This window comes from Portunus trituberculatus, chromosome 39 (assembly GCF_017591435.1).
Source record: "Portunus trituberculatus isolate SZX2019 chromosome 39, ASM1759143v1, whole genome shotgun sequence".
NCBI lineage: Eukaryota > Metazoa > Arthropoda > Malacostraca > Decapoda > Portunidae > Portunus > Portunus trituberculatus.
Genome location: NC_059293.1, coordinates 12413260 through 12427339, shown reverse-complemented (window position 1 = coordinate 12427339; position 14080 = coordinate 12413260). Strand labels below are relative to the sequence as shown.

Genomic DNA, 14080 nt, shown 5'->3' with positions numbered 1-14080 from the left:
CTTGCCGTCTAGATCTGGTGCGGGACGGAGCTTTGGCCAAGGTTATCACTGATGTGGCTTGAGTCTTTCTCACTCCAGTCCAGAGAAAGTACAGGGTAGCAGAGAACTTGTCCTTTATTAGACGAGACTTGTCCATGGTCCCTCTATTTACCAGACAGCTCAGTGGTGCGAGAAGAGGTTCTTTTGCCATACAACTGTCAAGTGTATTGTGGATTGTTACTAATATATAAGAAAACTCGTGTGTATTACCTGGTTTTTCACTCAAGTTCCACAATCCCTTCATTTACCAGACAGTTCGGTGGTATGTTTCTGTTCTCTTATCACAAAGTAGTCAAGTAAACATTCTGGGTTGTAACTAGAACGTGTTAGGAAACTCGTTGATATCACCTGTTTTACCATTCAATGTCCCCAGTCCCTATATTCATCAGACAGTTCAGTATTAGATTTCAGGTGAGGTGGCTTTGGGTCTCACAGTAAATGCAATGACGATTATAACTTAGCTTTAAACATCAACTTTTGCGTTCATGGAGACGACGTGGATCCTTTGTGGACATTATTGGTGTCGCGCGGTACTGGACTCGAGGCGGATCTTATGTCACACTCCGGCCATGTATTACGTAGACTAAAGCTGAAATAAAAGTCCTCCTATCCGTTCATATTGGTACTGCTAGCTGACTTTTTCGGTGTGCTGTAGTGCGTTGATCTCTCCTTGCGTTAGTGGACAAGAGGCGGATCTCTTATCATACTGTGCTACCTATCGAAGCTACAGTAAAGAGCCTTGTAGCCTTCCATAGTGGTGCTGCCAGCTGACTTATTCTGTGTGTGGTAGTGCATTGATCTCTCCTTGCGTTAGTGGACAGAAGGCGGATCTTTTGTCATACTACAGCTAAGTACTACCTATTGAACCTACAGTACCCCTTGTACCCTTGCATAGTGGTGCTGCCAGCTGACTTTGGCTCTACGTTACTTTCTTCACACTGCGACTGAGTATTGTCTCTGTTGAACCTAGACATCCTTGCACCCATTCATTGTGGTGTAGATAGCTATCCTTTCTGCGCGGTGGTGCTTGGAGATCTGAAGTGCATTACTGAACACTAAGCAGGTTTTTTGGCAACACTACGGTCAAATACAATCTCTGTTGAACCTGAACTAAAGATAAAGACCCTCGTACCCGCCAGCTCCTAGTGGTGTCTGTCTCCTCTCACCATGGAACCTGCCAAGATCTTACGAATCATCACCAACCACACGCTTCTCGGTAAGTGCCTTAGAGAGATTAATAGAGAAAGATGATATTAATAAATTCAAGGGCAGAAGATACTTAGCTAACACCGTGTATTTTATCCCAAAGCTTTACATGTTGCTTATGGCGCGTCATTTTTCTTCATACAGCTTTAGAATAGTCTAACGTAGTTTCCTCTTAAATTATCTTGATAGTAATTAGGAGTAACGCGCTTATGCCCGCGCAGGGAAGGCTCAGGAGGCGCCCAGGGAGACAAGTTTGCACGTAATTAAGGAGGACAGTTAGGAAAGTAATTAGCTTGGAGGCGCAGGTGTACGTGAGAGAGAGAGAGAGAGAGAGAGAGAGAGAGAGAGAGAGAGAGAGAATTGCTGATGTAACATACCTTGTTTAATTGATGTGTATTAATGTTTTATTAATTTACAGATTTTCTCATCAAAAGTAACGTAATTCATTTCAAGTCAACCTGAATCATTTCCGTCTTTAGAGGAAAATTACGTTTTATATAATTAAGCTTTCTATTTAATTACTGTAATCTCTTAACAGTGTTTGCATAGACAAACAAAATAAATAACTAAGCTAATTTCCTCTTTTTAGCACTCCATAACCAGTAAAGTGACCATAATTTAGAAATAAATGACTAAACACTGGTATGTCATTATGAGAACATGTATAGCTATGGAATGAATAAATATGGACAAGTAGAGAAGTAAACAGCAGGAAAGAAAAGAGGGAAGAAAAAGATTAGTTATTCGCACTAAAGACAGCACGAGATTCCGCCTTAAACACGAGTCACACGCCCTTAAGGAATATCATTGTCTTGCTTGCCTTTTTGTTGCGCCGAGCCTCGTGTGCGGAAGCGAGAAGTGGGGCGGGAAGAGAGGCGAGAGGTTTGTGTGTGGAGGCGAGGCGGGAGGCGGGAGGAGAGGGGGAAGTGTGTATGTGTGTGCGAAGGCAAACCGGGATGAGAGGGAAGCGAGGCAGGAAGCAGCAGACTCTCACCATCGCACGATAATGCCTTACTTTGGTCATCACGTTCGTCTCGCCAACTGTTTCCCTTTTCTTTTCATCTTTTTCAGGCGCGTTTTCCTCTTCCCTCCTGCCTCTGCCTTTGTGAATAGTTTCTTGCATCTTTACACACACACACACACACACACACACACACACACACACACACACACACACACACACACACACACACACACACACACACACACACACACACACACACACAGAGTGAAATGAGGCGTAACAGTAGCGTATAAGCCATGAACACTGTAATCTCCAGTCACCACGTTGTTGTTGTTTTGATTTGTTTTCGTGTTAGTCCAGCAGCGGTCATGGCATATTAACTTCGATATTTATTTCATGTTGGGCTCGCTTTGACAGGAAGGCTTTAAGTTGCCTCGGGGAGTAGCATAAATGTCAGAGGGTTGTTTGTTCTGTGCAGACCCTGGACATTGCGAGATTAAATAAAATGTATATACTATAGAAGTTAATGTAGGCAGCGTGTTATGTAGGCACTGTATAAAAACATAGTTTATTTTTTTCTTTCTCTCTTTTAATGTAAGAGGACTCAAGGGCAACAAAAATAATAAAGGAGAGTTCACTAAAGATGTCGGTTGAAAAATAAAACTGTAAAAAGTCACTGAAATGCTAGTCTATAAAGAAAAGAGTTTAGAATTTCACGGTTTAAAAGCAAATCAAAATTACATTGAGATACAGAGCAGTCCAGGCTGAGCAAAGTCCACTAAGGCCTCGGTGATCACCTTGTCTTGCTGTGCACCACGCGGACTATCGTTTGCCGTGAAGCTCCTATCAGAGTTCAATTCTCTGTGACATATTAAGGCCATCACGGAAATTGCTACAAAAGACAATACAAGGAGAATACACTGACTTTCTTATTTTGACCTCAAGATCATAAGTCAGGGAAATTCTAAGAAAGCATCGGGTTTAAATGTGGAATTCCCTCTATCGCAATTGGTAGTCTTTCATTCCGTGTAAGGTTTATACTTTCACTACTGTCAGGCTCACTTTTCCTCACTTACTATAGCCACCTCCAAACATTATCCGGGCTAGAAATTCCAATAAGTATTCTTTTCTCAATCCTTTTCTTTCTTGTACGAGCTTTTAAAGATTTCATACATTGTTCTTAGTGCTGTGAATTGTTACTTATCGCAGTGAAATGGTTGATATGAGGATAGTTTATCTCATTATCATCAGAACACGTAATGCTATACTTGGCTTTAGTGGTCTGGACGCACCGCATAATTCCGTGAGCATCTGTAACGCATTCCCGGAGCACTTGTAATCCTCCATCCGCGACCGAGGCGAGAGATCCTGATGTGAATTAATCGCTGGATCGGAAGGGGATCGCTTACCCTGTACGCTACCCTGTACGCTCTCACACTCTCAGCTTCTGTCTACACTTCGAGACAACCTTTCCGCAATCTGGTATCAGTTCAGCGTGTAATGACTGCACGCCACGCATTAATATATCCGATCTAATAAACCCCTTCCGTTTTAGGCTAATCAAGTTTCCTCGCTCCTCGCAGTGCTTATTTTTCCTTCACTCGCTACACCGCTGTCCGTCCGTCAGTTCGCTTCCCCTCTTGCGAATTCTCTTTACGTTTTAGTATCTGCAGTGCTGTCCATTTGTTCGCTCTCCCCTTAATTTAATTCCTTCTGGCAATTTCACCCAGGTTTCCAAATTTCTAAACAACCTACATATCCATCAGTCGTAGCCGTTTTTAATGTACCATCCGCTTTCTTTGATGACTTTCCTGCGCTCCCTTGCCGCTGGACGAACGAATTTACAGTCGGAAATAATAAAACCACCATACAGCTGCTGCAGAACACCTCACTCCTGATTTCCTGTTACAGAATGGTGGAGAGAGAGCCAGGCTGGTCTCTAATGCTTCGAAATCCCTCCAGACACAGCACGCTACTCTGATTCACCGATGCCTTTGTGTGTTTGTGTAGGGGGTGTCATGTGTGGGAGGTAACGGGGCAGGAAAGAGTGTTACCGTGATTTTCTACATGTAATTATGAGGCCACATTCACATTATACACTGTTATGTAGAGTGTAATTGGTAATGAGTCACACTGTAAACAATAATATTCCCTGTTACCAAAATCTTATTGTCCGCGTCATAAAAGCACTTGAGTTCAAACACAGTCACGGATTCACTGCCATACACGCGAGCACACACAGGGAGCCCGGAGTGACTTGGGTTCAGTGCGGGAGAAGCCGGAGTGACCAGGGCCTGAAGAACTAGGGGCCTGAGTAACTTGCTTCGTCTCTCTCAGCATGTAATATTAAGAAACATGAACGAATAAAATTACAATTAATTTCATTAACAAACAGAGGTGATGTTACATATCAGTGCATTTAAACACACACACACACACACACACACACACACACACACACACACACACACACACACACACACACACACACACACACACACACACATGATAGGCCTCTGCATTCGTAATACACTTTTTCCAGGTCGTCAATCCCACACGGGGCAGCCCAAACACGACTCCACCGTCTCCCTCCCTCCCGACACACACACATTTACGTTCTTGATGATAACAATATGCCGTAACAGCAACAACAACAACAACAACAACAACGACTACTACTACTACTACTACTACTACTATTACTACACTACACTCACACACTTCCATTCCTCATTCCTTCCTCTTCCTATAGTACGTTACTCATTTCACTGTGGGGAAACCTGGAAGTGCCCTGAAAACCGTGGAAATTGAGTGAAATATTAAGGGAGAGACACTGGGAGGGCGGAGGCACCGTCTGTGTTTGGCTTCGATGACATGATAGTGGGCATATAAACCACGACATCACTATTGCCTCATTTAAGGCACTTTGTGGGTTATTTATCTATATTCGTGGTTAATTCTGGCTTTGCTACACTCTGTGAGTCTGGAAACACAGGGGTGAGTGTAGGTGAACAATGATGGACCGACCTGGGGGAAGGCACTGGTGATGTGCCGCTGTGGCCTAATATTTACGTAAATAATTCATTTTGAAAATCAATAAAAAAAAGAAGGCGCCCAGACTGGAATGCACTACATTTTCTGACGCGGCAAATACTTTAACAAACACCCAATATATAAAAACCGTACCGGGTCCAGGATCAACAAGAGCAAAGTCCATCAAAGTCCGTATGTTTCAGCAACGGCGCCTCAAAAACACTAAAATATCGAGATGAAAAAACACAGCCAGACTATATTGTATTACGTATTCTAAAGACTAAAAATTTTTACTTTCCACACATATAAACTAAGCACAAATTCCTCGCCGTTTAATGATTATTTATTTTTTATTTTGTCGTTATGAAAAATAATTTGAAAATACGAATAGTTAGAGTAGATATTCTTGGATATCATTACTTGGATCATGTCTCTCATACTTTTAAAGTCTTATAACAAATATCGAAACAATCCTAGGCGTGCTGATAAGAAAAAAAGTATAATTCACAATGATTAATCAGTAATATCTTTCGAGAAATAAAACCACAGCTAGAGTCGATTGTATTATGGCTTTAAACTTGTAATACTTTGCTAATAACACATCAAATATCAAAACAATGCCAACTCCATTGATAAAGCAGAAAAAAATGTACCCCAAGGCCGAGATGCTTTTTTTTACACACATGCTGGCTACCTCCTCCTCCGCTTCCCTCCACCTTACTCTCTACCTCTCCCCTCCACCTCCTTCACCTTCTCATCCACCCAGTCATAAAACCACCTAGAAACACATGGGAAAGCCGAAGATCACTCTTATTGTGCCCCGTGGAATTGTTCCGGTAACAGTGGCGGAGCAGGGTCGGGGACGGGGACTGGGGCTGCGCGGGTGGCCATGTCAGGTAGTGTCGCGCTGTGTAAGTGCCGAGGAAACAGTGGTGGGTGGTGGTATGATATGGTACGGTGTGGTGTGATGGTGTGGTGTAGTGATGGTGTAATGGGGTGATATGATATGGTATGGTGTTAATACTACACCACCACAAATACAACGGTCCTATGTGTGTGTATGTGTGTGTGTGTGTATGCGCGCGCATATATGTGTTTGCGCGCGCTAGTGGGTGGATGGATGGCGCTAATCAGAAGCTATATAACTGCTGTTTTAACCTTAAACTACCACTTGTGTGTGTGTGTGTGTGTGTGTGTGTGTGTGTGTGTGTTGTATCGTGTTTGAGATACCAGTGAAGGATTGCCTCTGGAAAAAATGCATTAAGATTGAATAGGCCTATCACTATTTTTTCTTTTTTTTACTCGGCCGTGTTTCTTTTATAACCCATTCTTTATTTTTTCGTGTCAGTTTTTTGGGGGTGAAAATATGTATGCGTCCCTGAAGCTGCAACAGTTCATCATATTCTTTCATGCATACACGTTTCATTTTTTAATGCAATACAGGTGGGCAGCGCTGCCTCCAAAATAAAATGCAGATCAGATTTCGGAAGTGCATACTGATCATGCTTTTTTATACTGGTGAATATTTTCATTTGACGAGTGTTGCCCCTTGCGTGTGTCGGAGCCGCGTCAAACTGTCAATACACCGTCCCGCACTTTTCCCTTTTCTGGCGTTGATTTACCTGACTTTGGCTACATGACCCAGACATTTCACTGCCATGTCGTACTGGGACAGCCCAGAATTTTTTTTTCTTGTTTTTCCATTATAATAAAAGAATACAACTGCTCTGCTTCTCGCAAATATCACATAATTAAGGGAAATTATTCTCAACGATGCATTTTCATTATAACTTTCATTATAGTGATTTCCAAGCGGGGAGAATTGAAAAAGAAATTCAATTTGAATGAAGCTTCGTCTATTGTTCGATCCGTAATGAGGACCAACATAGGCAAGACAGCTGCCGCCTTTTACCCTTACACCACACCACCACCACCACCACCACCACCACGCAATCCGACTAACCACACTGGAAAGAAAGTATTTTTTTTCCGAAGGTCTGAAATGTTTCCTATGAAAAAATTCTCTCTCTCTCTCTCTCTCTCTCTCTCTCTCTCTCTCTCTCTCTCTCTCTCTCTCTCTCTCTCTCTCTCCGTGACCTCGCCTCTTGGGAACAGACTCCTCTCCCCCCCGCCCCCGTTGTCCTTCACCTATGTCTGAGTGCTCTTCGCTGTGTGCTGGTGAATTTTACATAAGCCCCTACCTCCCCCTTCAGTGCGCCGTGGGTAAAATAGCGGCTGTCAAGACTCACAAATATTGACATACTCCCTTCCTTGTGCTTATCATTCTCAGACTTTTGGGATATTTTAGTGTGGTGCGCATTATTTTTTTCCCCACTTTTAACGTTGAGGTGAGAGGCGAGGCAAAAAAAAGGCACAGGTAGGTCAAAAAATGTGTCAGAAAGCACGTCTCGTCATCTAATAATAGCGTGAAATGAAAGGCGGTTATTTTTATACTTTTTGTAATAGGTTCACTCTGTCATCATTTTCTTTTTATTTGCAGATGTTTTCTTGTTATTTTCATCACCTGACATTGTTTTTTTTTTCAGTTTCTATTTTTATCCTTATTTCCAATTTGCTTTATTAATTTCTATCAGTTGTTTTCTACGTTTCCTGTTAATTTCTCCTCTACATTTCCTTCCTTCACGTGTCAATGAAAGCAGAAATGGCTCAGAAACACTCCTCAGAAATCGCGCTTCTTCATCTCCTAATTTCCCGAAACAAGGACCAGTACTTTAGCATTCAGGAAACTCTTCAGTACGCGATATCCTGGATTTCATTTTGGCGAAGGAATACCGAATGTGTCTACGAACCATGCTATAGCAGTGGGAAATTGAGAGGCAGAAATGTCACTTGTCGCTCTCGACGTGGCATCTCGCCGGACTGCCTCTAGGGATCCAAGTGTGTTAAAAGTGTCTCCGAAGCCAGCTTTTATTATTTCAAAGGCATCGATCGCGTGGTGTTAGTTAACAAGGGTTGATTGAAGACTAAGTGGTATAGGCGACACAACAAGAATGACGTAAGTGAATTTCTCGGGATCAATAATCAGAATAGAACAAGAAATAATGGATTGAAGGTTGACAATTTAAGTTGAATAAATGCATATGAAGGAATTTGTTCTCTAATAACCTGGTACATGAATAGAATGGACACTTTGATAGGGTTGTTAGTGTTGAGTCATTATGGAGCTTTAAACCCTTGAGTACCATGACGCATTTCCATATTAATTCTGCTGACTATTTGGTGACTTTCTACAGCTTCAGAAACTTATGTGAGGGATTGGAATAGTGAAAACTGTGGCCAATAACCTTCTGAGCTCCATAGACCCTTCTCGATGTCAATAAAATGGTCTTATAATGCACAAATCTTAAGGTAAAAATATGTCCCAGTATTGAAGAGGTTAAGAGAAGATTAGACTAATTGATGAATGGGGATGATTGGTGGAAACTGAAGATCATGTTTGATGCAGCGACTCGCAAGTGTGTGCCTGATGGCTTCTTGCAGCTTCCCTTATTTTCTTATTATCTTGCGTCACATATTCTCTCTCTCTCTCTCTCTCTCTCTCTCTCTCTCTCTCTCTCTCTCTCTCTCTCTCTCTCTCTCTCTCTCTCTCTCTCTTTCTCTGCTGTCTGATACCTCCCAGCCGACCTTAACATTTCAAAGCTTTTTTTTTCTTTTTTTTTTAACTGACACTGATGCCAAACGTTTAATGTGTGAAACAAGACACGATTTCTAGCATATTGTCGATATAACACATTCCTTGCCAGCCAGTAGTGGAAGCAACACTTGTGGAGCTCGACAGAATCCCCAGATGACAAATCGGAATGCCACCTGTGTTTGCTATAATCCATGTGGAAAACAATGAGACAAAAATGTGCAGAATAGGGATTTTAATTCTTTGGTTAGCGTGAAGCGATGAGAAATGTGAAGCTCTGGATATTTTCAGGTGAAGCCATAAGGTGTGTGGATACCTGAGAGAGGGAAGGGATGTGGTGCTGTAGAGGTGTATGTACAGCTGCCCAAGTGCTGATCCATATAAATCCAGTGAATGACATGACTATAGATCAAGTAAAAATATATGTGTGGATTTGTGGTATCATGTCCCGTGCCATGAGTGGGTTCGCTAATCTTGACATGATCTGACTTATGAATTGCTTATAAAGACTAACAATGTCGACAGAAATAAGAGGAAATGACATAGAGGTGTGCACAGCTATGTCAAATTCACAACCTTAGTTAATTCCATGCCCATAAATCAAGTACACACTGTAAACAACGCGGGCCGGGATTTTCATTGAAGGAAAACTCTGTTCCAAATCAATTTTACATATATTTCAAATATAGTAAAGTACATTAGAACAAAGACAATGAAAGTGACGCGGGACTCTGAACAAACAACAGAGAAATACGAGACACCCCCAACACTCTCCCCACCTAATTTCACCACTCAACTCCACATATTGAATCCTCCACTCACTTTATACCACCACGGAACTCCCCTGATCACGTTACCCAACTGATCAGAGACGTATGTCCGCCTCAATCCACCGGCGTCGCCCTCGCTCACCGTGACGCGTCCACACCCCACCAGTGTCCGAGGAGAGAGTGCCAATCCGTTCATAAAGTTCTCCCCCTCATTTTAATTAGGCGCTCAATACACACCCGATCCACCTTGGCTCTCCTTAACGTACTATCCTTGCTGTTACAACACCAAAAGACTAATGAATTGATTGTATTAAGAGCTCCGTAAAAAATTAGGATAGAAAGAAATGCAAGAAAATAGAAGGAAATAGAAATCAGTAAAGACCAAGAGGAATGAAAGTACACCTATGCACTACTGAGTTCATTATTATATTAAGATGTATGAATAGTACAAATAGATATACATACTAATGAACTGCATATAGAAGAGATTCGTAAAGCTTGACTGAAACTTCTGGAGTAGGTGGAAATAGTTTTGACTTTTTTTGTAATGCGATTTCACTTCTTTAAACAATATGAGTGAGATGAAACCGAAAAATGACTGGATAGAACACTGCGACGGAATATTTAAGAGAAAAGCAGCGGAGGGAAATGCAGAACAGGCCGGCGTGTTTGTTGATAGACAGAATGGAAACAAGAAAAACTGGCTCTAAGGAACTTTTATCATTTTCCGCTGTGTTGAGCACCAAAAAATTTTCATAGTCGTGTCTTTTCTTCGCATTTCGCAAAAATATCCTATCCTGCTTTACAATATCCTGGTTTTCGTTTTATTTAGTTATTTGCTTTTGTTAACTGTTCCGCGTCGCTTTTTGATCCTCTTATCACTCACCAGATTCAAGGAAACCATCTGCAGGGTATGGGTAATGACTCGCACTGAAATATGTATGAGAGAAAACCATCATTAATTCCTGGTTATGTACAGTCGTGACCAGCAAAGTCTTGTAACCTGACGCTCTCACGTCCACTGTGTTTGATGTCTTCCTTCAGTCTTGGAATTTTTCTTCTCAGGTAATGTAAGGCGGCAGGCACCACAGTGGAGGACTTTCATAAGAACATAAGTAAGTAAGGGGAATTGCAGGAAGTCATCAGGCGTACAGGTTATAGTTACAGTTAAGACTAAATGATGAGTTTATTGGAAAAGAGTACGCCGTGTGAGCAAACTTTGGGCCTTGACTCTACAAAGAACTCCATAAGGAAATGACGCTCTTGTTAAATATAAAGTGGAGAAATAAGACAGGTGACTGACATGCAAAACTGAACGATGACTCAGAACAGTTGATATCATACACCAAACTTTGACGGAAAAATGAGTCAGTTTAGAATTGTCCTGCACTCGTTTTTATACCGAAGTTTTTTAACCGAATTTCAGCTCAGAATCGTTGAAATTACGGATGCAATCTCTTGATGGAAGAAATTAATCAGTTTATAATTTTCTCTCACTCATTTTCTCATATTCATTTTCAATTTTCCTAGTTTAATTAGGAAGGCTTGCAGATTGTTTCGGATGAGTCTAACCAAACCTCGGTGGCAAGGAAAAGAAATTAAGCAACAGGAGGCGACCTTATATTAATAAAAGTGTCGGAAGGTTGCCGCCAAAGAAATTGACTTGGAAATTGTTACCTTCACTTTTCAGAAGCTTTGGGGGCAACACCGGCGGGAATGCAGTTAGTTTTATTTGACAGCGAGAGAGAGAGAGAGAGAGAGAGAGAGAGAGAGAGAGAGAGAGAGAGAGAGAGAGAGAGAGAGAGAGAGAGAGAGAGCAAATCCGATCCGAGAGACTTTACATTCATGAATCTCGCATAAATTTCTTGGCATTCCGTCCTCTCTGCACCTGAGTCTCGCCACGTCAAGCTGCGCCTAAACCCTCCCTCGCACCACTTGGGCGGAGGCAATCACTTGACGCCTATTATCCTGGAAATGGAGCAGCGAGTGTTGGCTGGGTGAGGAACAAAGTCACTCTCAATGCATCACTCCTGGGTGCGTGGGATGCAACGAATAGGAAGTCAGTAATCGATCTCTTTTATGCAAGAGGAGTACTAGACAAGAGCCAATGGAATCTATACGTGAAAAGGTACCTCTGCATATTTTTCCTTTCAATACATGCAAAGAAGAGGAGATCCCATTACGCCAGATGCAAATACGTTTTCCGTGGAAGCGAAACCCCAAAGTTAATTAAGTCGAAGAAATTTAGGTTGTCGCAGTAGCAAGACAATTAAAAGGAGAAGGCGGGACGTATACGAGATAGGTGGGAGAGTAAGATGTCACCAACGAGGGAGAGGGAACAGTAAATGTCTTTTCCCCATCACCTTTACGAGGGAAGTGACTCTGTCCATTTCGGAAGAGGCTCCTCGTATGAGCACGGAAATGATGACTTGGAGAGGCCAGATGGCGTGCTGAAGACGATTCCTGAGGCTCTGGGAATTTCCTCGTTGCTTCTAAAATATTCTGACAGTCAAAACGCAGCAGGATGACGAATATTTTAGTCCACATCAAATAATTCAACTGCTTCTGAGGTTTCCCACGCCGAATATTTCCTGTAATTTTCACCAGAAGGCTACTTCGTCCTCGCTACAAGCTGAACGTAGTCAAGAATTTCGCTCGCAGTAATTTTTTTATGAGTTTAAAGTATTTCGCTGGACTTGTGCCACAAAATACCGGGGTAAAAGTTTGTACTGTACGCAGGGTTAAAGGAAATATCATCATCCTCGCTACGGTGTGTGTGTGTGTGTGTGTGTGTGTGTGTGTGTGTGTGTGTGTGTGTGTGTGTGTGTGTGTGTGTGTGTGTGTGTGTGTGTGTGTGTATGTGTGTGGGCATCGAGGCTCCGTCAGTCAAAAATCCCATACATCATTCACGCATCAGAGTTACCTTCAGATTATATTCATTTTGTGGTTCTTTGACACGCGTAAGTAAACCACCACTGACCGAATGACCGACGCAGCCACCAGACACAGGCCTGCACTGTTCCAAAACACTATTTTTCAAAGGCTTTAGTTTAAGTTATACAAGTTTTTAAGGATTTTTTTTTTCACGCTTCTAGTGACAGAGTAACAAGACTCCTACGTCATTAACCCCTTCACTGCCATGACGCGTTTCCATATTCATTCTGGTCACTGTCTGGTGATTTTAAACGATTTCAGAAACTCATGTGGGGATTAAAATAGTGAAGACTGTGACCTTTAATCTTTTGACCTCCATAGACCTTTCTTAATGTCAATAAAATGGTCTTATCGTAGCCAAAACTCGGGTAGAAATACGTCCCAGTACTAAAGGGGTTAACAGGAGAAACTTAAAGAAAAAAAAAACGACTGATCATCTTTGTGGCCTTTCAAAACACTCATGGTAAGAAAGCAAAGTCCACATCACAGCAGCAGTGACGGGGCGGACTCTGCCTGGACTCTGCTCTGCTTCCTGTGTGTGTGTGTGTGTGTGTGTTTTTGGTCTGGCGGCGGTCGAATGTCAGGTGCGTAACTCGTCATCAGGGCGACGCTAATGACACGAGCGTTACCAAGTTCGGCGAGTGTCCCTCTTCGTTTGATTTAATGTACGCTCGCTTGCAAGTTTCCACAATTTTTTTTACTGTTTTTTTTTCGCGCGTGTGTGTGTGTGTGTGTGTGTGTGTGTGTGCGTGTGTGTGTGTGTTTGACAAATTCACGCAATGGATTTACTAGTGTGTGAACAACTAACTATTTGAAGCTTCACTATCTCTCCATCCTTTGAATAGAGAGCCTCCTTTATTTATGGCGGGAATTCACTAAACAGAACCTCCTATACATTACTTGACCTTGACCTTTCAAATCTTTCAGCACATTTAAAATATAGAAAACGAGAACACTAAACATTAAATTCACTGATAGCTGTTTCAACTATCGCACAGTCTTCACACTACTTACCACTGTCACTCACGAAGACCCTTTATCAATACATTCACCCCATAAAAGAGGCACGACTTCCTGGCAGCTTTTTTCCTATTTTTATTTATTTATTTACAGCAAGAGGCAGCGCAAAAAAATAATAAAAACGTGCAGCGTTACATTTATTTTACACCAGAAAAAAACTTACACATTGAATTCTATTTTTTATTATATTTGTCATAGAGAGAGAGAGAGAGAGAGAGAGAGAGAGAGAGAGAGAGAGAGAGAGAACCAACTCTCTAACCACAGTATGACCTTTTATATTTGAATTTATGTTACCCCAAATGAAAGTGTCACGTGACGGGAACATTAACGTCACGAGGCACATTAAGTAAATCCATCCCACCGCTTCTCGTACGTCACCTTCCCACCGTGTTGACTCTGTGACGGACGGACTGAAGGGTTTGCATTAGCGTGGCGGCGCGCGGGGGACGTGATCTGGGTGAG

The 14080-nt window shown here is 42.1% G+C and overlaps 1 protein-coding gene across 6 annotated transcripts in view; it reads left to right on the top strand.

Annotated features, from left to right (window-relative positions):
- LOC123515594 (putative neural-cadherin 2) overlaps positions 1–14080 on the top strand; it is a 394007-nt gene that overhangs the window by 329763 nt on the left and 50164 nt on the right. Inside the window, exon 1 of one of the 6 annotated variants that reach the window (XM_045274364.1) lies at positions 503–1255. The exons of the other annotated variants lie outside the window; for them this stretch is intronic. Within the exon in view, the coding sequence (XP_045130299.1) occupies positions 1207–1255 (49 nt within the window). The 5' untranslated portion in view covers positions 503–1206. Of the gene's footprint in view, positions 1–502; positions 1256–14080 lie in introns of those variants that run through there. 6 annotated transcript variants of the gene reach the window in all.